General features: G+C 40.6%; 1 protein-coding gene across 3 annotated transcripts; it reads right to left on the reverse strand.

Annotated features, from left to right (window-relative positions):
• Positions 1–25623, reverse strand: LOC145453396 (ATP-dependent translocase ABCB1-like). 3 transcript variants are annotated; one of them, XM_080331369.1, is made up of 25 exons: positions 24843–25623; positions 17682–17757; positions 17162–17367; positions 15128–15236; positions 14280–14413; positions 14050–14221; positions 13861–13985; positions 12007–12220; positions 11178–11360; positions 10989–11105; positions 9273–9485; positions 9030–9210; positions 7940–8116; positions 7803–7838; positions 6249–6428; positions 6007–6185; positions 5198–5408; positions 4638–4753; positions 4285–4424; positions 4083–4223; positions 3279–3435; positions 2375–2572; positions 1492–1698; positions 1201–1347; positions 1–803 (listed from the first exon to the last, which is right to left on the reverse strand). In XM_080331369.1, exons 1-25 carry the CDS (start codon positions 24968–24970, stop codon positions 594–596), a joined length of 3957 nt encoding a protein of 1318 aa, XP_080187495.1. In that variant the 5' UTR covers positions 24971–25623; the 3' UTR covers positions 1–593. The 3 variants fall into 3 exon arrangements, with proteins under 3 accessions (XP_080187495.1, XP_080187494.1, XP_080187493.1); XM_080331368.1 differs by lacking the exon at positions 12007–12220 and adding an exon at positions 13074–13287 and having other exon boundaries at positions 24843–25616; XM_080331367.1 differs by lacking the exons at positions 12007–12220; positions 15128–15236 and adding exons at positions 13074–13287; positions 15997–16111 and having other exon boundaries at positions 24843–25614.
• Positions 25624–25655: the final 32 nt, after the last annotated feature.

Raw genomic sequence — 25655 nt, forward strand, 5'->3', positions numbered from 1 at the left:
TTGAAACTGAAATATTATTTATTACGTCATTGTCAGTAACAGAATCAGCATGACTGTCCCATCAGGGTAGATTAATCCTAAGGAACAAACAATGTTAGACAGCCAAACAAGATTGTTGACATCCCAAAAAATTAGAAGTGCTGGAAATACAAAAGAATTGGAACTGATTACAAAAGATATCCACTACAGGTCATTCACATACAGTCCACAGTTATTATTATTGATGACAGCTCGACTTAATAATTCCTCATTCTCATGAGGCAAGATCACATATCCAACAATAAATGGTTTATAGGAAGTAAAAGGTAATTGCAATCCATCCCCACATAAAGTCACCACACGATAGTGTGGTAATAAAGTATGACAAAATACATGCGTGTAGTTCGAAAAGGCAACTTTTTCAAAGATAATATTTCACGGTTTAGTATAATGTCATGAGATCGATAATGTAAACATGGATGCAAACACGATTTGGTGTGAGAGAAAAGTTTGCCCGGCCCCAGTTAGCTAGCAGGCTAGTCTTGCATCTACCGTTGGACAAGCACTTAAATTAGGACCCGAGTATTATCTCCCAAGTCTGTCTTCCTTCACGATCATGATGCTTCCCCTCCGTTGAGCTGAGCGTTGACCAAGCTGTAGTAGGAGCCCTTCATTGCCAGCAAATCTTGATGCTTCCCAAATTCGACGATGGTGCCGTTCTCCACGACGGCGATGTTGTCTGCGTTACGCACTGTGGACAGCCTGTGGGCAATCACGATGCAGGTACGGCCCTGCCTGGCGGCATCCAGCGCCTCTTGCACAATCTGTAAAGCAATTGTCATTGTAGGGGTATCCAGAGATGGTCAAGTACTCATCGTTGCTTCAGCAGCGTAAATTTCTACTACATACAGAAGTACTAAAGTCAAGGACATGTGAAAACTTCTTCGGTAGAACAAAAACTAAAGGTTTGAAAAGCAGTAACAACCAATTTAGTAGCTATTTGAATTCTTCGAAAAGTAGATCTACTTCAGCGCACACATACAGCGATGTAGACATATCACAAAATTTGGTCTAAAAAACAAGTCGTTTTGCCTATGGAGAAACGGAAGCAGTCTGAGACATAACCGCAGAAGTAAGTAGTACAGGTACGTAAAACCACCAAGTACTTAGTTACTGACCACCTCCGCCGGTATCGTCAGGTAAAATATCATTGCACTCTACCTTTTCGCTTTCCGTATCAAGCGCAGAAGTGGCCTCGTCGAGAAGCAAGACTTTGGGGTTGCGAAGCAAAGCTCGGGCGATGGCGACTCTCTGCTTTTGACCACCCGACAATTGCGTGCCTTTGTCACCGACAGATGTTGCATAGCCCTAGAATGAAAAATTTCAATTTCAGGGTTAAAGAGATAACTGCTGGTCTTGTAATGATGAGATTAATAAACTGGGTATTGGAACCTAATTTAAAACCAGACCAGGCAAAGATAAGATTTCATGCTATGTGAATCCCGTACTCACATCAGGAAGCGTCTCGATGAAATTGTGGATATTCGCGGCTTTTGCAGCCTTGACGACCTCTTCCATAGACGGTATGTAGGTGTTGTCGCCGTACCGAATATTATCGGCGATGGAACGATCGAAAAGAACGGGTTCTTGGGAAACGATACCCAACTGTCGCCGCAACCACGCTATGTTCAAAGTCTTGCTGTCCACGTCGTCCAGGGTCTAAAGTTTTGAAGTACCTCGGTAAAAAGCAACTCGAGGACATGGAAATGCGCGCATGCTTGCGAACCATTTTGTGAAAACCACCATAGACTCGAAGGAAACAACCAATATGCGGCATTCAAGTGATTGATGATACACAAATGGAAGTAGGATTGAGGATTAGAGACTTAAAGTATCAATTTCTGTGACAGGTCAAACTACTACAGGTGATATGCTGAAAATGTGTTCGAGTAGCTAAAAGAAATAGTGTTGTCCAGGTATTTGAAAGTCGATCACAGATACAAATGCACACGACTGCCCATTTTCTTACAAATACGCTACTTCGATTAACGGAAAGGTCAATACCAGGGCCATAACATCGGGAGATGTCCCTGATGATTACTGGTAAAGGCCAGAGATGGTCAATAACCAAGTATTTCTACTTGCAGTATTCAAGTAGGTTTTGCATACTTGCACTAATTACTCAAATGGTTATGATTTCAGATAACTTCTACTTAAACTTTCAGTTTTTTAGTCAAAACTAGGTCCAGAACACTTACTTTTACATACTTTGAAATTGTTACTTCTACCATTAATTGTACAGTACAACTAAAAATATTGGGCACCTCTACTTGAGTACAAAAGATGACCTACTTTGACCACCTCTGATAGAGGTAACACGTAAAGTGATACATACAACTTTGCCATCAGTCGGATCGTAGAATCTCTCAATAAGCTGAACGCATGTCGATTTCCCACATCCGGATTGGCCAACGAGGGCTATCGTCTGTCCCGGTTCCACAGTCACCGACAATCCCTTCAGAACCAAGATGTCTGGCCTGGTCGGGTAGGTGAATTTCGCGTCGGTTATCGCCGTCTTTCCCCTCGATGACTCCTGCCGAAATATATATAATGATGGGTCCAGCCGACATCCGTCTCCATATAACTAACTGCGGTCAATGATTACCTGCCTACTTACTGACATCATCAGTGCAATTGTTACTAGACAGTACCAGTATACAATACAGTTGGATTTTATGACTTTACGAGGGCCATAGGCATTTCTGTTTTCGGTCCTAATGGTGGACCTAATGGATCTCCTTGATTAAATTGACGCACGCGGCGTTAATCATGAATAGATGTGTTTAAATGGCATGTATTCTACAAGTTACTGCCATTAGTTTTAAGTTCTAGTTGATATATGTCAGATTTTAATATCGGCTTTATTGTCAAAATATTGACAAAACAATTTCTTACATACTTTTCGCAATTATATCAGACTTTTCTGATAGTTTGAGGAAAAGCAAATCTATTTGGAGTGTCTGCCTTATCCGGGACAAAGAACTCAAAGCGGAATTAAACAAACAAATTCAAGCATGGTGTGCTGCAATAAAAAGTAGAGCAACTGTCTCGGTAAAATGAGTTATGTATGAATGTATCTATTTAGGCGGTGGTCTTGTGCCCACTTTCAAAATTTATGCTGATTCAACGTTGCTATGCAGAGGAACATTACCGAGCGAAATCCACATGACTCTACACTTCATCTAATGCCCTGTCTGATAATAGCCATACTTCGGCCCGCATTGCCTACAAGTTCTTACAGGTTGGGCGCCTTCTCGACTGTAAGCGTCAATCTCGGGCACACGGTCCAGCAGCTTGAAAAGTCTGTTGGTGGAGATCTTCGCCTGGGCGTAATCCGGGGCGAACGAGCTTGTCTGTCCCACCGCAAAAGCTCCGAAAATGACAGCCATCAAAACCCTAAAAAAATTTAGAATTATTTAAATGCTATACTTCTGCTTCCAAAGGCGGTCACTGACAAAGTACTTCTCTTTTTTTGGAGTACTCAAGCATATTTTGCGTACTTGTACATCAAAGATCAGCTTTTAAAGGCAAAACTAAGTGTACAATACTCACTTTTTTACTTACTTTGAAACCTCTACTCTACTCTTCACCGATCAATTGCTAAAAGTATGTAAACCCTTGATTAAATCCACTTTTCAAAACTACCCTCACTTGATAACTACCGTATTCATTTTCTAATTTCAATTGAAGTAGCTTTGACAATTCTTGTAACTCGATACTTTTACTTGTAATTGAGTAGAAATTTATGACTTCAATTCTATTACATGAAGACCTTCTTGGAGACATATAGTACAGGGTACAATTGAAAAGATATTCATATTGAATATTATTCAAAATTTCCAAGCCGGTGACGTCATATTTTGTGATACGATTGTTGATATAGACCTAGAGTGTTCTCTATAATTCTCTACTAGCTGCTGATTATTACCCATGACGAGTGTCAGCCGAAAATATTCGGGTTTATCTCAATATGAATATAACATGAGTACCAAGAATGGCTACTTTGATCACTTCTGGCTACAACATACAGTGTAGCAACTTACTTGTAAACATCCTCGTACGGCATGATATTCATTTCCACGAGGTAAGCGCCGTATCTGAACGTAGCCGCGTACGCGAAGAACACGATCGACTGTGAGAATCCGAACGACACCCCGTAAAACAAAGCCTTTTGGATGGACTTGCTGTAAAGCAAAAGACGAATTAGGCGAACATTTCGAAAATAAAAAATAGATAGCAACTCACCTGAACGGCAAGATCAAAGCGTCTTTGTACTTCTCAAACAAGTAATCTTCCTTAGTCAGCGAAGCGACTGTACGAATATTCAACGTGGCTTCTGTGGCAATACTTCCGGCTTTTTCGTACGCCTTGGACTCGTCACCAGACTGAAGATCATTTCATTTTTTATACTTTTACATCAACAGCTGGACTGTCGAATTATGAGCTTGCGACACTTCAGCATCAGCATGTGGGTCAAACTTTGGGTTAGCTTGCGGCAAATTACTCGGTCAAGTGTTGTTTTTCATTGTGTCGCATGCTCAAATGTGGGGCAGCTATTACTCTACCATCGGTTATGTTTGTCTAGCGACACAACCTACCTGGCCCGTCAGCAATTTCATCATGATAAATCCGGCGATAATCATAAACGGTACAAAAGCGAGGGTCACCAGAGTCAGCTGCCATCCGTACGCGAACGCGATTCCGAGCGCAACACCTGAAAAGCACAAATTCGGTCAGAACAAAGTGGGCACTAGTTACACGAGTGAGCAAGCAGCAGAATTAAAGTCAATAATTTCCACTGAACTACAAGTAGTACTCGGTTAGTTTCAAAAAGTAGGTTTGGTCGAGGGCACCGTATGCGTTTAGCGGTGACTACGTTCAAAATTGCCAGTTGCATCTTCGTGGCTTACGCAAAATGAATATTTTCGCGTCAAATGTGTGGAGTTTTAAAAATATATTCACAAGGCGAGCATTTTGCCAGATTTCCACTCAAACCGCAAACTTGACAATAAACGACTTTCAACTTTAAAAATCTTCAGAGGTACATTGCAACTGTGAAGTGGTCTAAAATATATTGACTATACTGAGCAGTACCAGTCGGCAGAACCTACTTGAGTACTTTGAAAAAGGAGACGCAAGAAACATTATGAGATCTCACCGAGAGCAAATATGTTCTGAATCATAACGCCGGCCCGCACTCCAGTGCAACCCTGCACTCGGGACGCGTCCGTGGCCAGCCTCGTCGTCAGAGCCCCGGTGCTGTTGCGGTGGTCGTCGAAGAATCCAATTTCCTGCCTCACCATCGCTTTGAAGCCGGCCGCACGCAGTCTCGAAGTCAATTCCTCACCGGATTTCGCGAAAGAAGAAGCCTACGAAAAAGGAGACGCTAAAGTAAAAAGGCAGCCAGCTGACTGGACTTTTTCAAGCAATGAAATGGTACGCTCCTTGGCGCGATTTATCAACGAGAATCATAGATTCGGTACTATTATCCACTATTGAAAGCTCTTTAGCGTATCGCAGCGTACGAAACACGCAGTACAAAGCTATGCATATTGGCGGAAATTATATTTAGCGCCGTCTTTTAGACAACTACATTTTTTGTTATTGCTCATTTCATCATTTTTTTAGAATTTTTCGGATTTAATCCTTTACAAATTCATAATTTTACGATTGCCTTCGAATTTTTCAGATGTTTTATTCTAAATTCCTCAGTTTTCCATTTTCCATAAATTCGTCAACTTATCATTTTTTGAATTTTCATTTTTCGAATTGTTCAATTTCCCACTTCGACGAAACTTCGAGATTATTATTTTTTCCGAATTTATCATCCATTTTTTTCAAATTCATCAATTTTCCGAATTTCACAGCGATCTTTCTAATCCTTCATTCAACACTTCCCATACCCAAACCTCGCCAATCGATTTGTATCAACACTCTGACCCACCCCCGAAATCCAACACGACCCACCTGAATCAAGTTTGCCAGAAAGGCCGCCCCGCCGATAGCGACAAACAGACAAGAGTACAGAACGATTTGATTCTCTCGTTCCGGGCCCGCGGGTTGTCCGAAAACTCCCAAAATCTCCGAGAACAAAATCGCAAAGCAAGGCTGTATCCCGCCGTTGATGGCAGCAGCGAAACATCCCACTGTAATGAAAGCATCTCAGTTTCAACCGAGGACCCCACAAAGGTTAAGAATTGATTCCTTACTTATAATGAAAGGCAGTTCTGGTTTGTTCAGAGCAAGTACCCTCGAAAACGGCACTTCGGGAAGATCTTCATCTTCTTCTTCCACCTCCCCTTTGTCGCCGGACTTCACGCTGGTTTCACTGACCAGACGCTTACGCTTGGTGCTGGAACGGCTTCTGATCGAGGATCGTTTCTGGTCTTCTAAAATGGCAAGAACTTTGTCTTCAACAGATCATCATCATCAGAGACCATGCAGTTGGACAAATATCCACGCGCTAAACTACATATCGCTATTAGATCAGTTGCAGAGGGTGTCAGAAATGATGTATTCCTACTTTTTCAGAGTATCAAAGTAGGTTTCGCCAACTTGCACTGTTACTACATCAAGTGATTGTGTTTTACACAACCAGATTAGTTGTAGAGTTTTCAGCTTTTCGGTGCAACTAAGCCTGCAATAGGCTACTTCTTTATCTATTTGGAAAATGCTACTTCTGGTTGTGCAAACGTAAAAATTTATGACAGTACTTCTACCTATACTGCCTTGCTGGAGTACCAATAATGATTACTTTCGCCACCTCCGATCAGTAGCAATCTGACAACAACAGTAAGAGCTTTAACGACATAGGCACAATATACGAGGGAATTAATCGAATAAAAAGAAATTACCAGCCAACATTGATATCACGCACACGATTTCAAAAACAAATTGACGAAATATCTCAACCTGTACTCATGCAGGCTGTCAATCGCTTGCTTGGCCTGGGACAGTGGTTCCCAACCTTTTTCGACTCATCGCCCCCCTTATCAAGCACGACACAAATTTTTGCCCCCCCCTTATTTACGGATCCGAAAGACGGGGACATATTAACGGGAAATTTATCCACTAAACTCTGATCGCTGGTGAATTGACTAAAATAGAAAGGTCATTTTTCTGAGTAGGTGCTCGGAAAACCAATTTCCGCGTCTACTTTCTGTCGAGTTGACCTTTTTTTTAGTCAACTTTCGCATCATATGCAGAATAAGCCGTCTTCACGTGCATTTTTTGACTGTGTTAGTTAGCTAAATCTCCCTGGAAGTTCTAACATCCTAGGCCAAGAACAGTTTTCATTCTGTACAGTTTCGCTTTTGCGTATCGAGCGGAACCATGAGATGAGTCTAACTGGCGCACATGACTTTAGTTGTGAATATAATCAGGAAATAACGTGCACAAGGTAGAATCTAACATTTCCTCCTACAGAAATTGAATAAGGCGTCCTGAAAGTCGAGCAAAAACACCCTACTCTCAAAATGTATATGTTAAAAGTTGATAGCTTCTCATACATTATTCAATCTAAAACGAGCGCCTTGCAAGACATACATCGTATCGACAAAATCTGAGGGCTGAAATTCCATTCGAGTCATTGTTGCACCACCAGTATGTGTGAGGCCATTATTAATCTCTCACGCCTGTAGTTAAGTCATGATTTTCTATAATTAACGAATTAGCTTCACGGGATATCCAATCACGGAAAGTACCTAGGGTTGGATAACAGAAAAAAATACGAGTGTCACAATCCTCGAACACAATTATCTCACCAGCCTTCTTCAATTCTTCTTTCTCGTTGGTAGGACCTAAATAATGAGCACACGTTAATATTACGCCAGAGAGAAGCAACCAACGTGCCCGAGGGCATGCGAGCGTAATTCATAACAAAAACGTTGCAGAAAAGCACCTTGGTCGCCGCCTCCGTAACTCTGCATGTGGACCAGGTTTTGGTAGACGCCGTTTTCGACTTTGAGCAATTCGTTGTGGCTGCCTTGTTCCATCACCTGACCTTCGTTGAAGCCGATAATGACGTCGGAGTTGCGGATGGTCGACAGACGATGGGCGATGACCAGCGTGGTCCGTCCTGGGGGCAAAAAAAATCAAGATCAATGCTAAACATTAATGTAGCGTTTGATGCTACTTATTGCTCTGGTGGAAGTAACAAGATGTTTTGTACATCCCTTGCCAATCATAGTTCTTTTATCAATGAGAATTATATTGTTTCGATATCTTACTTATTTCCCATTATGGGAGCATCAAAGTCTCATTTGTCTGTACGATATCTTTCAAAACACTTCGTGAAATGCTACACATGTTCCTGGCAACAACACCTCTGTTAAGTATTGTTCGATCTACTGTATTTTTTCAGAGCTACATGTCGTAGTTGAGTTTGACAATCTCATTTCCGCAAGTTAAGGTCGAATAATAGGTACATATTTGAACCGGTTTTACTGGTATGACAACATAATGAGTGGTACTTAAATAGCCGAGTCACTTGATTTCACCCAGCCCTAATTCGAAGCAGATATCGCAATTTCAAAGACATGTTAAAAGCCCTACACGACTGAGAGGGTAGAACCCAAAGCTGTTTGAGAAAGCAGAATTGGACTAGCAGTTACTGTTTTCAATAGTGGATAGCCCTTTACAAAATTGTAAGGTGCACCTAGGAAACTAATGCAGTAAGACTCGAATGGTGGTGCAATTAGGCGCAATTTCCGGTACAGAGATCTATATCAATAAATTTCTGAGGCAATCAAAAACCAAATTTTTACTTGACAAAACCCACAACATGAGCAAATAGTTCAAGCAGGGAAAACTAGTTAGCGACTGACCCCCCTGCGGAAATCGATGACGGTTGCCGGTAATTCCGTTTTGATACGGCTGTAGCACATAGCCTATTCATCTTTATTATGGTTCAGAGTTAAGTCACAATGACACCATTATCAGTCATAATTTTTTACATCTCACCATTTCAGTTACAACAACCGCCCACTCACCTTGCGATGCCTTTTCTAGAGCCGCCTGCACAACAGATTCACTTTCCGTGTCCAAAGCGGACGTGGCTTCATCTAGCAGCATTACTTTCGGGTTTCGGACAATAGCCCGCGCGATCGCAATCCTTTGTTTCTGCCCGCCGCTCATTTGCGCGCCACCTTCGCCCACCATTGTTTCGAATTTCTATTCGCAATAACGTTGCTTGTGATGTCATTGTATTGTAAAAGAATGTTTATGTATCTCACATTTGGTAGTCTCATAATGAAGTCATAAGCGTTGGCTTGTCGGGCGGCCTCCTCTACTTCCTGGTCGGAAACGCCGTCACGGCCGTATTTGATGTTTTCGCGGATTGTTGTGTCGAATAGAATGGGTTCCTGCGACACGACGCCGATGTTTTCACGAAGCCATTTGACGTTGAGACTTCTCAAGTCGTGACCGTCGAATTCAATCACACCGCTCTGAAAGACGGAGATAATGCATTCATTAGTTCATTCGTTTTGTTAATATTTTCATTACTCCAAAATATCACAAGATTGCGATAAAATGAAAAGATAGGAAGTGTACGACTACACAACCCGGGAGGTAACAATAAAATAAAAAGACATGGTTTCCTGAAATCTTCACGCCACGCAGCAGCTAGTCTACATTTGCGGCAAATTGCAATGCGAGGTAAATACCATCTGCTTGTTCATTCGTAAACACATCTTTTTTCTCAGGTGCATCACATGAAACAAAACAAAAAAACTTCAGATATGCACGAGTGGAAGTCTTAGGAACGAATTTAACACATTTTCATCTCAATCCATCTAATAAATCTAAGTTAGACTTGCTTGGTTGCAAGCAAAGAATTTTAAGCAAGCTTTTCATCACACTAACTAGGCAGAGTAATAGATCCCGATTAAAAAAATGAGACGTCAGAAAATGAGAAAATCTCTACTATCCACCAAGTAATGTTATGTAACAAACGTTTGACCTCCGTCTTAGGAACTTAGACAAACATTGATCACAATACATTGCGGTTATTACCTTACCACGTATCCGTGACACAAAATCCTATTCAAACACACGAGAGATACGCACAGTCACCAACTCATTTCGCAATGCTGACCTTTGACATACATACCGGCTTACCGCGTATGCGCAGATTGCAGTAACATGAGTCAAATCCGCTTGTTATGAAACTTATTGACACAGTACTATGAATAAGCGGTAAAGATGCTGTTTAAATAGAGCAGGCCTATCTTTGATGTTGACCAGCTTGAATGACCATCAGTTTATTGCATGGTTTACAGTTTACTACTACACATATCCTGCAATCGGTGTGGGATACGGGTTAACCTATATCTATTACTTCATATCACAAAATACAATAGAACGACATCAGCTGACAGATTACCTTAGTTTTTACAATAAGGTGAATGATTTACAGGATATATCCATTGAGTTTATACTAGATCTTGACGATGTGAAGTATGGGTAGATAGTGACTTGAGTCATACAAACAAAAATGGCAAATAATCATCAGAAACAAAGTCCTTATACTAATATTCTACTTAGCACTGAAGCAGGATGCCTCTATTAGCACTGCTATGATAATTTAGCTCCAGAACCGATACTTATACAATGGGAACAGATTGGGATCATTTTTATGAATGAAATCACCAATACAATATAGATACAACACTTTTGTCCTCCAATTACAAAGCTGCACCTCTTGTAAAACTATAGCGCTACCGGTAGGCTAATACTAGTAATTTTGAAAGCTACTTCGGAATAAACCCAATAGTTATGTGGATTACATACAGATATCTCTTCTCATATAAACACTTCAAGTTACAATTCATAACAATAACATAATACCAAGTTTCGAGCACAGCCACAATAAAGCTATGTAAGATGAACGATAAATTAATCAGCACAAGCATGTGTGGTAATATGCTCAAGATATATAGTACGCATACCTGTGGATCGTAAAATCTTTGGATCAGTTGAACACATGTACTCTTCCCACAACCGCTTTGGCCACACAAGGCCACCGTTTTACCTACTTCCGCTGCGAAAGAGACGCTCTTCAGCACCTTTGGAAACGTTGCGAATATGAAATGTGTGCCTGTTGAAATCATCACTATAACCGAATGATTCGTTCATACCTGGACGTCAGGCCTGGACGGATATGTGAAGTTGATGCCCTTGAATTCAATGCGCCCGTTCACTTTTTGGGGCTTGTGCCCTTCGGTCGAGAGCGAATCAATAGGGGGCTCCCGATCTATGATTTGAAATATTTTCGCAGCCGCTGCCGAAGCGTTGGAGAAATATTCCATGTTGCTTCCAGACTGAAATAAGCGAAAAATGAAAGAAACCCGAATAATCCTTGTTTACAAACAAGACTTCACATCGCTCTTGATAATTCATCCTAATTTCAACAGAGTGAGACATATATTAGTGTCACGTTACCAAAAATATCTCATCAACCTAGACTTAGTTGAAAAATATATCATACTCGATGTATTTTATATTCAATTCGGGACCGTACATCAAAACAGCATGTAATCGTCTGGCTGCAAGGCTGTAGATGACAACACGCAATTTACAACTTAAACAAAACATCTCCAAACCCCTGGATACAGTTAGTAGTTGGTAGGGATAGTAATAGAATAGTCTTGCAATAGTCTCCCATTTCAGAGAGAAAAAGCACTGGGCACAACAAAACTTTTGCAAGGAATACAAGCAACATTTCATCACAGGTAGAATGACGAATCATCAAGTCAGCACTGAATCATGACATAGTAAACTGACACAATGTTCTTCAGCAAGATCTCACCTACCAATCTTCAAGTAATCAATCATTTTTTGATATAATAATATACAAGACAATGTTTAGAATACGAACACCTGTAAAGGTCGTTTCCCAACATAAAACACTTCTAAAGTCATCGATTTGCAGGTGGTAAGTGAAAACGTAAGTGCTCTAATGCATACTTGTCCCAAAGCAAATGCTCCGATTAGAACACCGAAGAAACAAGTCAGCATGTTTCCCACCGAGAGCTCCCCAGAGAACACCAGTTCGCTGCCATACCAAAAAGCAAGTCCGTATGTACTGAAGAGGATGAACATGACGGCACCGATGCCCGATCCCGATATGACGCCCTTTCTAATGCCGGTCTCTCTGGCCGGTATCAGATTCTCATTGTATCTGGGAAGTTGACGCCGTTGGTATGTGAATTTTGAGAAGCACCCCAATTATTAACGGACTCGAATTGTAAGCTCCCGTACGATTGGAAAATGAATTAGTTTGAAATTACCAAATTATCAATTACCAAAATTGCAGTTAGGTTTTGTATTTTGTTTCCTATCGATCATAGCGGTCAATTTTGAGAGATATTTCACATCAGCAGAAAGAGAGAATTGTTTGTGAAATTGCCATTACAACACTCGTTGATCAACCATGATCGATAATTAGGTTGAAAGAATCAATGGTGACGCATAAGACAGCCTATCTTTACATATTACTTATTGACATAAAGTTTATAGAATTGTTATATTTGTACTCACAACTCAATGCCATGATATCCAATTTTAGAATGAACCAACCTTTAAAATTCTCAGTGACATCATAATATACGTTGCTTGTCAATGATTTACTATCACGATTTCATGCCCTTACCATTGATGATGTAGGAGGTTAGTTCAACAACAGCTATTTGAACTAACCCTTTGGTGCCACAAGTCATTGTAAAATAGGACTACACAAAGAGTGTCCGTAGCTAGGATACCGGTAGCATAAACCCATTATAGAATAATACTTGAAAGTAGATTGAACTGTGCCCATACTAATCTAACATATGTGAAATCAATTAACAAAGTGACCGTTTACATGTAAATGACAGTGAACAATCCAAGTGGTACAAAATCAATTCATTGGCATGAAATTACATTGAAATTGTGTATAGAATGCATTCTGTACACAGCTGATCCAATATGCGTGTAATTACTGCAGTAATTAAGAACGAGGTCACAGCTTCAGAAATACAGCAAGATTAATTTACCTGTCCCAAAGAGAAGGCGCCAATTAGGACGCCAAAGAACGCAGTGAGAAGATTGCCAATGGTTATTTCCTTGGCTAACACCAGTGTGGATCCGTACCAGAAAGCCAGGCCGTAAGTCCCAAACATAATCAGAAAGAGGAATCCCAGCGATGCTCCCGTAACCACCCCTTTCTTGATACCAAGGCCACGCGCACCGGACAGATTCGAGCTATACCTATACCATGCAGGATTAGAAAACCGTAAATCATGCAACAAATCGAATTACCGTGGCGAGCAAACAGCTCATGACAATTTAAATGGCGGCAGAGTTGAAATCGAAGGCTTCGTTGTTTTGACGACTTCCAATTAACAAACGGGGAACGCCATTTGGCACATTGCAAGGGTCAAAAAGGCACTTGTCCTGGTTGAGGTTACAATCGATTCAATGTGGACATGTGGTAAGGTTTTTTCAAGGTAAAGTGAACATTAATCGAAACTGCACATCACATACTGTTGGTACAATTCAAATTCACCAACTGCAAATAATCTTATTCGACGTAATCCTCACGTTCTCACCAGCACAAATCTCTCTCTAGTAAATATTGTGTGAAATTGATTTTCTTCACACATATCATAGGAATGTGAGCGCAAATGAAAGTCCATGGCGAAACCGAAATGATTCAACTCTGCAGTCCAGTCAATGCCAAAGTACAGTGATAATTGAGTCGCAACAAATTGGAACAAAATTAACAGCAATGTAAAATTATTGTACAACGCAAGAAAGCTGATGATTCAATCACAAAATCACCTTTCACATTCCTTCATCTCTCCACCAAAGGCCACAACCGTCCTTATGGAGGAAAGTACTTCCTCGGCCACGCTGCCGGCCTTTGCATACGCATCCAATTCCCTTTTTGTGAATGCCGTAGTTATCTGGAAATTGAAAATATCACGCTTGCAGATGACAACAAATTCACACGAACAAGACAAAACATACCTTAAACAACATAGCTGCCGATATACCCAACAGCGGAGACACGGCCAAGATAACCAAAGCTAATTTCCAACTGTACACAAATCCGATGACCAGACCAGCTAGGGCCCGCGCTACCATCTGTATTGAAATCGATACCTTATCGCTAATGCCGTCTTGTATCTTTTGCACGTCGCTGTAAAGATGGGAAGACATAGAAACACTCACATGCGCTAATTGCAGAATTCACTCACTCCGCAAGTCTCGTGTTCAATTCCCCGGAAGAGTTCAAATCAAAGAACCCGATATTTTGACGCAGAATGCTCCGGAAGAAACTGACCCGGATTTGACGCACTTGGCGGACGGCTTGCAGCATCCAACAGTAAACCTGGATCGTGACACGTTACACTTGAAATTTGAACAAAAAATCGGAAAGATTCGAAAGAAAATAAGTGTCAATTCATGCACCGCAAATGATACTATGTAACATGCATTCATGCAGCTGTCAAATCACTTTAACCATAACAGTCATGCAGGAAAATGCAGAATGTGGAAACTTTCGTTGAGAATTGTTCAATGTTCAACGCTTTGGATCTCGTCCACCTTCACCATCGGCGTAAAGAAGATTTTCAAATACCAAACGTGACGAATCTCTACTTCAAAAATTATATTCCAAAGAATATGGTCACAATCACCAATTATCGGTACGGTACATAATTTTGTATTGCATATTAAAATAAAGATACCGAAAAATCGCGGGCACACCAAACCATTAAAATTGCAATTAAATAGTAGGCCTAATTCATTTTTAATTTGGTTTCCATCCATTATCATGACTCGCCTCGAAATACCATTTTGATTACACAAGTCAATTGCGATGAATGATGCCAGTATGCCGTGCTGCAACTATCCACTGGTTACACTGATTCCCACAATCACATCACAATGTTCAACTAAATTGAATCTATTGATGCTGCGATATTGAAAATGAGGACAATTGATGGGTCAACATATTTTCTACAAATTATATGCAATCATTTTTGAATTGTGAATTGCATTGTCAATTACAGTTTTGAAGATATCTTTATGGTTCTCGGCCCACCTGAGTGCTGGCGCACACTATAATAATCAGTGCCAGGTAAACATAGTACAGTGAGTATGTTGCCATTTCACTATTGAGGTCTGATTCACTCAGCATATCCGTGAAATTCCTGAAGTAAAGCAAAGATATTTGGAACAAGAAAAACATTAAGGCAAAAGGTATAGACAAGAAGGGTGAAGGCCAGGAAAAAATAGGTGGAAGAATTGACCACAACAAAATGTTAGTATGCTACATGCTTGTAATAAGAACTCTGCGTATCATATACATTGGCTCTATCGCTTGCTATTTTGCAATGCCAAACCGTCTCGTAGATATACTGCAAAATTTGATAGTTGTGTACAGAATGTTGTGAGATAGTTACGATAACAATCACGTTTCAGGTACATATGAAACAGCTGGTCACTGGGTTTTTCCAAGTAGATCTAATACAGGACGGCCTGCTCATTCGTAGATTTAGATGACAATTCTTTTCCATTAAGTGTGTAAATATATACGAAGTAACTTACTCAACAATAAACGCATGCTATATTTATCCAACATATAGATAACTTTTAACCTGCTACGAAGAATTTCAAAGTTTTCCATTCAGTCTATATTAATTTCAAATTATCCCCACCCCAACAAGATCGATTTGCATTACAAAATTGTTAGGCTACCTACGAATTTTACTTGTTACTTGTGTTATATAGTTTATAAGCAAATAGCAGACATGCGAGAGTTGAACGCTTCACGTACAGTCATACACCCAAGGTGTATACAAGCAAAGAGATGTAATCTTAAAGATACCCAAGAAACGCCACAATCGGCATATACATGATACTTCAATGCATGCATGAGTTATCATTCGCGCAGCTCCCACTAAAGTATACCTGCACTGCCCCAGTTATCCACACTGCTACCCCGATGATGGTAAAATATATTGCGAAATCGGACATATCATTAGTATATCCAGCAATTAAGGCATCTTTCCTTTGGTTAAATGCCCTGAACAAATGTAATTCATATGTTCACGTAATTCAACGAGAGCTAATTCAACTAACACCCGTAGGCGCAGTGTGCCCATTTCTAAAACGTCATGATAGTGTTTACCACTTATCTGAAAACACCCAGAGTGGTGTCAGATACCAGTATACAACGGAGATAAAACAAATATCACCATCTACTGTCCTATATCTATTCTCCCGTGTGTAGAGATTGTGTTCGTAAAAATGCCTAATTTCCGGCCTATCCTGTCAAATTACATAGTATGGAGTATAGTATCAGCCAGAAAAAAGCGTTGAGAGTGTGTGAAAAAATTTAAAAATATGAATTTTCTACTCTTTAAACTGTTTAACCATCAACTTCAACATTTTCGTGGAATTATTCAGAGCTAGGATCTGTCTCTAAATCAGTGGTTCTCAAACTTCTTTCGACACGCCCCCTCGATGATAGTGAAAAATTTCGCACCCCTTATCGCCATATCAAAAAATATTAAAAAGAGCAATCACAATGTTTGCATGGAAGGTACGATGACTGTTGAGACACTTGCCAAATATGGAATTATGACCATACACAGAACTATAATTGTGACCTGGAAGCACATTGCGCACCGCGCGAAAAAATTTTCAGTTGTACATTTTGTCAAACATAATCATGTGCATTGGTAGCACTTAGTACATGGATATTTTAGCAATTTTGGTGCCTAATTCCTTCTGTTACCCCTTTGACATTAGCTCAAACGTACCTGACCATGAGCTAAATCAACAACCATGGCACAGATACACCCATTCACCAGTTAGGCTACAATTCCTTCAGGGACATCTTCTGATTAGTTCAAGGTTCGGTATCGGTCAAGATATGGCATCAGTCTGTGGGTGGTACGACGCAATTAGGATATTTAAAATCGAAATATAATCAGAATAATTGCTTTCACGCCACCAAGGGGAAGCTCGCCCCCCAGTTTAAGAACCACTGCTCTGTAAAGAACCTATATTCGATCAGAAATCTAGTTCTGTACCACAAATCATGACAAAATGATCACTTGAAAGAACTCACTGCAAGGTTGTGGTGTTGGTAATGACGCCCATGTTGAGACATTGCGTGTAGTTGAAATTACACTGTTGAAATGATCCATAACCGACGAAACTGTCAGTCATATCGCCGAAGAAAATGAACATCACAGGCAGCGACGCACCATGAATGATGGCGCTGATTGTACCCACAAGTATCAACAGGTAATCCTGGCCGGTTGCAAAGCGAAACTGAAAAACAAGATGGAGTTGTGGCGAAGTATGGGCTACTCTACAGCTGCGCAAATGTGCTACAGTCTTCATACAAATTTCTAACAGTGACCCAATCTCTACCGCAAACGCTGATGAGATATTTCCAGACATCTTTTTTGTAGGGTAGGCTACAATATGTTAGGATCTATACAATAGATTATGGTCAGGCCAGCTACCGATTTCGGATTTTAGATTGTTGGAGCAAAATAAAAGACCGAAAATTCACGAGAAAGACCAGACAAAACGCATACCAAATTGCTCATGACAGGAATAAGCAAAACATTGCTACTTACAATTCCCGAGTATGAAACCTCAGGAATGTCTTCAAGCTTCCCTTCAACTTGTGTCTCATGTCGTTCTCCTGGTTTTCTGAATTAGATTCAAAGATCAGCATGTAGCATACATAAGAACGTTTACTCGTAGGCCTACCAGAAGTGTTTCGGCAAGTACCATGGTACCCTATGACTGGAGAGTCGCTGCCCTAAAATAATTGACTTGACGTATGAAATATATGGCGTCACTTGCGGACAAATTTTCAAGTCAGAGTTAGGCCATATTATCATTACAACTATAGGTTACATAAATTGATTGTGTGGATTTTGTGAAACTGTGTATCACGCATGTCTGAATCGTCCTAGGATATAATAGAGATTGCAATTAGGATTTATTGAGTACAAGTATGCGCTATTTATTGTTCAGAATAACAACATACTTCACGCGATGTCATTGAATTTGATTCTACAATAAAAGTTTGCATTGATTTTGAAGATAGATTTCAGTCATAAATGTTGCACATACTAGAACGACTGATATCGTCCTGTAATTGAAAAGTTTGAAATTACTTGACTCAAATTAAAATTGCCAGTGACTCTTAATGATATGTGACCCCGAAGGTAATGAATTGATCCCAACATTGACTTGAACTATCAAAACAAACTGGACTTTGAAAACATATCAGTGAAAGAAAAAGGGGGTATGACAAGGTTTCTGCTTTGTTCCGCCCGCCCCTTTGACACACCTCCTTAACGCCTTAGCTCGGAAATCACACCTTTTCCTAACAAGCGTGGCATATGCGTAAGTCCCACCTAACCCGAGTCAGTGACGTGAATCAATCGAGCCTTGTGGGTAGCCTAACATGGAGGGTCAATGGTCTTCTGGTGTGGAGTTGGTGGCATCGACGTGCAATGTTCCATTTTAATTGCATCAATATTTACTGCGAGAAACCCTTCTGTCACGAAAATCTATTGTCAAAAACAATCATTGTTCCCAGTCTGGCTGTCTGGGTAGTCATGGGCGGCGTGTGTATCGAATGAGTGCCAGATTTTTTTATAAACCTGTAATTATGCATGAAAAATCAAGGTGTAGACCAGGGGTTCTCAACCCGCGGCCCGCAGACGTTTCTTTTGCGGCCCGCGACATCTTTCATTACGGAAGCAATTACTACTGGCATCGAATTGTTACATATTAATTTAGCTACTTAGCTTTCTTATCGCACTGTCTCTGTTTCGTTTGATTACTCATTCTTTGATGTGTTCTGGTATCATGATATAGGCCTATGCTGAAGTTTAGATTGATATTGTTTTGAATCGGTATTAGGCTGCACTCTGCTTCAAGATAATCCCGCTGCGTAGAACACTTTTAAAAAGTGTTTCACACACCGTGAGTGGCTTGAGCAGAAATAAGTACTATAGGAACGAGAACGTCGAAAGCTGGGTTTGTAACTCAGCGTGGAGCCATGAATTTGCTTCCCCAGATATAAATGGAAAACCGATGTGTCACATTTGTCAAAGAACAGCGTTTTGTCGTAACGAAGCGTCGAAGCTTAAAATGATACCACACCTGAACCACGCCTGTTTTTCTGGCGTTTCACATATCGCCTGATCTTATAGAAAAAACGATGCTAGCTTGGTGGCAAGCCCAGCAATTCATATTTCTGGCATTGTTAAAATTGGCAGCGACGTTACAGCCGCATTGTTCAAAATTGCTCAGAATATCGTTAAACCAAAAGAATCTGCTAGAGAAGGTGTGATTTCAATAAGACTTCAAGATACTGTGCGAATATTCGCTGTTTCCCGAACTTAGCAGCGAGGACATCATGACCTGACAAATTTCGAAGCTACAGTTGTCTGATTCAACCGTGACCAGAAGAGTAACAGCGATGCCAGTCGATATTTTATCGCATTTCTGAACCACGTTGCCGCGTAGACTACTTTAGCCTAGCATTGGACGAATACACCGACTCCACAGACATGGCATAGCTAATTATCTGGGTGCATTTTATCAGAGTAGACATATTTGCAGAGGAAATGCGAAAAACAACAAATTTACAAAGCTGACTCCTGTAACTATTGGTGCAGGGCTCCATCAGCCATGGAAGGAAAGGAGAAGGGTGGATTGGTTTGCTCAGAAATGACCCCGAACAACAGACTTCTTCTCATATCACTGAGAGCTGAAAGTCATGATAATGGCCTCTGTAACGAACGAGTGGCTGAAATTTCATACTTGCTCACTCACGCATTGAAACAGGGAGTTCAGTTCTCTGTTGGAAGGGTTTGGGGTGCATATACCTACTTGGAAACGAATGCAATGCAGGCTCCATATGGGGATTTACTTGCGCCGCTGGAAGATACATATTCTCACAAAAAAAAACAGCCACTGTGAACTTACGAACGCTGTCCAATGGACAGTGTCCATTAATGCCCCTGAATGCATGAAAATGTACTAAATGCCAGAATACGACTGGTAAATAGGCTATTGTAGCTTGAATTTAATAGTAGCCGCAAATAGACTACATGATAATAATATTCTGCGGCCCGCAGCGTCTTTATTTGTAAAAATGCGGCCCGTTGTACAAGGGAAGTTGAGAACCCCTGGTGTAGACCATAACTATAGATTCTATATGATCTTTGAAGTTGCTACCATCACGATGGACAGTAGAGGCACTATAATCTGGGGTACATTAGAGAATAGTTAAATAAAGAATAGAGGGAAAAGCTATCCTATAGATGGATTATAAAATATAGGTCAAGGTAAATTCATACCATACTTTAGAACAATTTCATATTGTAGGCTAGGAGTTAACAAACTCGCAAGAAACAAACTTACTGACCAGTCGTAGTTATATTTGTCACTTAAATATCTACATTGCTACTGTTTCACTTATAAGTCCGCACAGTGCACATGCACATACACTGAGAAAGAATTTTTCACCTGGAATGCTTAGGCCTATAGATTACTTGGACAGAGTCTTCCTCCAAAAACTGTTTAGTTTCTAAAACTTCCGATTCGTCCGGTGGCATTGCGGAGTCGAAGTCGCGTTGTTTACAACACTAACAAAGTTATACTTCAAAGTGATACAAGTTTGAAACAAAGGCAATGGTGACATTTTTCATCAGAAGTTAATTCCTTCACAACTTAAATATGCTGAACGAAATACCACATCAGAAGCTAATTCCTGTGTGCGCTTTCTACTCAAGCACACCGTGCGCAGTGCGTCTTATTTCTAGCGCCGCAGAACCACTCTTGGCTCTTTTCCCATTGACAAATAGGAGCTGATCGGTCTGCGATCGATACTCGCGCTCAACGGTTGAAAATCGATATAATACTAGAGTAGTGGTCCTCAACCTTCTCGACCCCGCGGCACCCTCTGAGAATGAAAAAAATAGCTCCCAGTATGCGGCCCCATAGCACAGTGGTTCCCAACCTATATTGCTTACGGCACCCTGCAAACTACCAGGAGAGTTGGCAGATTTCACAGTCATACTTAATGGTCCCAGTGCTTCTACCTTTTCGGAGCACTTAACTAGGCTAAGCTATCTAGCCTGCTTGAACTACGTAGCCAAGTGGTTACGTTTTTAGACAACTTCCAGTTCCAGTTTTTCAGCCAAAACTACTTGCTTTCTATAGTTCGGATTTGGAAAAGTATATTATAGTTTGGGGATAAGATTGATCACTTTTACGAGTGAAATTATCTGTAAGAACCGAGTGAAATAACCTCTCTATCACGGACGGTAATTGAACAGATTTTCGAAGATGGTAACTATTTGTAGTGTCATTAATAAGCCATATGTGTTAGTCATGGAGATGCACTCAGCAGACCCTAAAGTGGCCACCTTAGATTACCTTTCAGAGGTATATGACCCCTCGACTAAATCTACTTTTTGAAATTACTAACTCCAGTACTTTTCACCCCTTTCGTTTTCTACTTCAACTTGAAGTAGTTTAGACTGTTATTCGACTTCGCTAATTATACTTCTAATTGACTAGGAATATTCGACGGTAACATAACGTTGCGCTACAATCCTACATTTCACGTCAACATGCACATTTCTGGTTCGTGATTAGGAAGACAGCGAGGATTTGAAAACTGCGCATTCTCATTCGACGTATCGTGCGAAATTAATTAAGTCTTCAAGGCATGCGATCAGGGATAGGCCTACCGGTATCTAAAACTCCCTGTGTTTATCCCTGGAAGCGATATGTCGGGAATTGATTGCGGGCATGGTAGCAATTTTCATTTAGCGAATATACAAACTTCACATCGCGCCCGGACCAGTGGATTGAAATCTCGATTTTAAAGACCGCGACCGCGACTCGCGACCCAAGCCCCGCAAATTGAAATGAATTCATTTCTAATGTTGGTATGCTCTGTTTTTAAGGGCCTTATGAAATAGAGAAAGTGCAGTCAACCAATTATAGGCTACACAACGCAGTGCTATGACACGTGATTCATTGCAATAAAGTCATTGATTCGGCAAGGTTGATGTCACATGAACTTTATCCTTCATAAAATTATCATGCACGGCTCTTTTATATTGGGCTATATATGCGTAAAGAGTTCCAACATTCTTCCATTACCCATTACATGGGGACCCCCTGCTCAGGGACCCCTGCTTCATTAAAATTGACGATCAAATTTTTGAAATCAAGCACTGAAGCACATTTCTATACAAATACATGATTCACAAACACACACACACACACACGATCTTTCCGTAGTGAATTGAGTCCCGTATCACGCGATTCACGAACGAGCCGAAATAGGTAGGTCAGATCGAACTACGAGCCTGATCGGCTACTTATTTATTTGTTTCCATTGGCTTAATACACACGCACCAAAATCGCGAGCCTATCGCTATGCTATCAAAAATCAATAGGCATGGGTTCTCTAGACGCGAGCAGAACGAAATTTTCATGAATGAATTATGTCAATAACATATGTTTTTGCTTAAATTACTATTATTATTTTAGTGCTCTCTCAGCCCACATGAATAGATATAGCAGTGAAGCTGATGAAGATATGGTGCCTTCGAAAATTTTTTGCTCGTAATTATACATCCTGATGGAGTGATGTTTAGCGTAACCACTTTTCTGCGCACGTCGCTTATTGACATAGTAGTAGTGTAGTACCTAACACAGCGCACTTGTATAATCAAAAATCCCCCACACGAGATCGCACGATGCGCGAAGAAATTTTCTTGTTGCAAAAATTCAGCAAATATCAAATATATATCAAACGATCGCTCTGGTGCAGTCGCGACCCAAATTTAGACCCTGCGCGACCAATACTTTAAGAACCCCTGCTATAGAGAGTAATTTCAAATTTTCTAAGAATTCTTTTGCGGCACCCTTGCGAAATGTAAATGGCGCAATAGGCTGCCGCGGCACCACGGTTGAGAACCACTATACCAGAACGAAGCACCACATCAGAAGCTAATTCCTGGATGCATTTTCTACACAAGCACACAGTACGTGGTGCGTTTTGTCGCTAGCATCGCAGAATCGCTCTATTCCCGTTGACAAATTAGAGCTGACAGGTCGGCGATCGATACTCTGCGATAGGCCTACGAAGATAAATCGATGCACCGCTCCGCTCATGTGTTAGGCCTACTAGACTGAAACGACTGCATTTACGCGCCTTCACCATTTCAACATATTTAACGATAGAAAGTCAAATTAGCGAACGCCGAACGCTGATCAACAGCAGTGAAATATCATAACAAGATTTTGTGATTTTAACTGAAATAGCATATTTATGTATGACGATAAACGAAAGATGAGCATGCACTTATTCTGCAATGACTGGCGCGCGTGATTTAATTGTTGCATGTAAATGTTACAATGAAACCGGACGCGTGACGCAATCATGTTTCTATCATTAATTGAACGTGAACAATCGCTGCAAAGCACGCGTTTCCGTCTGCCGTGTCTCGCATCATCAGAAATCTAAAAAAGTGACTGATTGCGAGCACAGTAACTTCGCCACCCTCATTCATTCTTACTAGTGGTTCAATTAATGGCGCATTAACAGTTGTTTATATGGTGTATTTGCTTTATGTCTTTAGTATGTAATATAATATTCATAACGTAATTCAAAATATATATTATAACAGCGAGAAGGCTGGGAAACGGGCGAAGTGCACTTGAGCACAGCTGGAGTAAATATCTTGCACGTCGTGTTCAAAAGAATGATGTGAACTTTTTGATCCAGACGGGATCGACGAGGAAAATCCCATTGGTGCATGCAATACACAATAAGTATTAAAATGTATATCAGTGTCGACATGTTCAATACGATTGTGGTCCCTAGCGACCGACGAGTTCGAACCATCTCTATCCTTACAAGTATATTTTTTAGTCAGTCTATCATAACAGGCAAAGTTGCCAGACGCAATACTTTCTGCGCTACTCATCACCATAGTTGTAATGCACGCAATAAGAGAGCAAATGCGTACGCATACGCATGCCCCAATTTCGAATTCAGACATTGTGATGTCGTCGTCTTAAGGGTTTGTGTGGGAGCGTGTTTAGCGTTGATATCACATAAATTCCGGTACACGGTACTAAGAATTGACAGTGTGCCATTAGATGACGTCGTGCATTCGTCCTGGCGAATAGTGATATGGCGGCCTGACGGGTCTTGGCTGAATTATATAGTTCATTAATGAACAATAATAATCATTGAAAGCAAACCAGTCCATCGGAAGAAGGTTGGAGTGGAGTCCATTGCTATCGGGCACTATTTGGAAAATTTTTGATCGGGGCATTGATATCATGAAAAGTGCATTAAACTATTCCAAGCAACAATGATTTTTATTATTACATTTATTTCGCCTGTTTCAACAACTGATCAATATAGTACGGGATATTTGACGGTAAAGTTTCATTGGAACGTGAAGGTATTCAGCATCGCCGATATTCGCCCACATCATTAGTTAATATCTATAGCGAATGTATAACATGTCGTAAAGCGGAAGAATGATGAATATGATACGCGATCACTAGATTGCCGCGTTGCAGTTTTGTTGACAGATTTGTCGCATAAAGTCGAATAAAATAAATTATCATGAAACCGCACTCACCAAAAAAGTCTGAACAGATCAAATACCGATAAGTTGCGATCGACGCGAAGGTAAGTTACATGTGAATTCGGAAATAATTTCATACGAACTTACTTTCCATTGTTGGCGCTAAATCCAGTTATCTCATCGTACATTGGAGGCGGGGTTCTGTCCCCATTCAAAGGCTTAACACCGACGACTTCAACTTGGATGCCGTCGTCATGTTCGCGATACTTGTCCATAGCGAACTAACACCTAATTTAGGGTGGTTTGTTTCGCTATTTGTATACCTGGGCAAAAACTTATGATCTGAACAGCGAAGATGCAATCGTTAGAAAGAGTAGCGTTGTTTTCATCAAAAGTGAGGTTAATTGTTGCTGCACGCAAGTTGTATGTGTACAGCGGTACATTTATGTACAACAGCGCTAGTAACATATCCTTCCAATATCTTCCCCTTTACCGTATTGATTAGGCTGGCTGCGATCATACAAGTTGCTCCCCCTAATGCAACAGTTGTACTTAACCGGCGGGCCATGGCCGTTGGCCATGGTTCATTTTGGGGTGCTAGGTCACAGAGCAATTTTGAAAGATACGAAGATGCTGAAAAGTTGAATTCCGCTTGTCTTATTATTCCAGAACAATACACAAATATTCATAGCATCATAACTAGGGTTGCATTTAAAACAAACCGTGTTTTAAAACACTTTGTTCAAAACATGTTTTAAACAGTGTATTAAACAAAGGCCTTTTTAAATAAAACAAAATTGCGTTTTTTCCAAGTTGTGAATTTATGCCATAATTGTGTAAACACTCCAAAAAAACATGTTGTATGAGACTACGGACAACTACCATCCGATTTAGCCGACGCATATCGATATGAGATGGTTGGAACCCTTAAAATAGTCGCTTCAACAGTTGTAGTACATA

Source organism: Botryllus schlosseri, chromosome 13 (genome assembly GCF_051294905.1).
Source record: "Botryllus schlosseri isolate E-star chromosome 13, Bs_hap1, whole genome shotgun sequence".
NCBI lineage: Eukaryota > Metazoa > Chordata > Ascidiacea > Stolidobranchia > Styelidae > Botryllus > Botryllus schlosseri.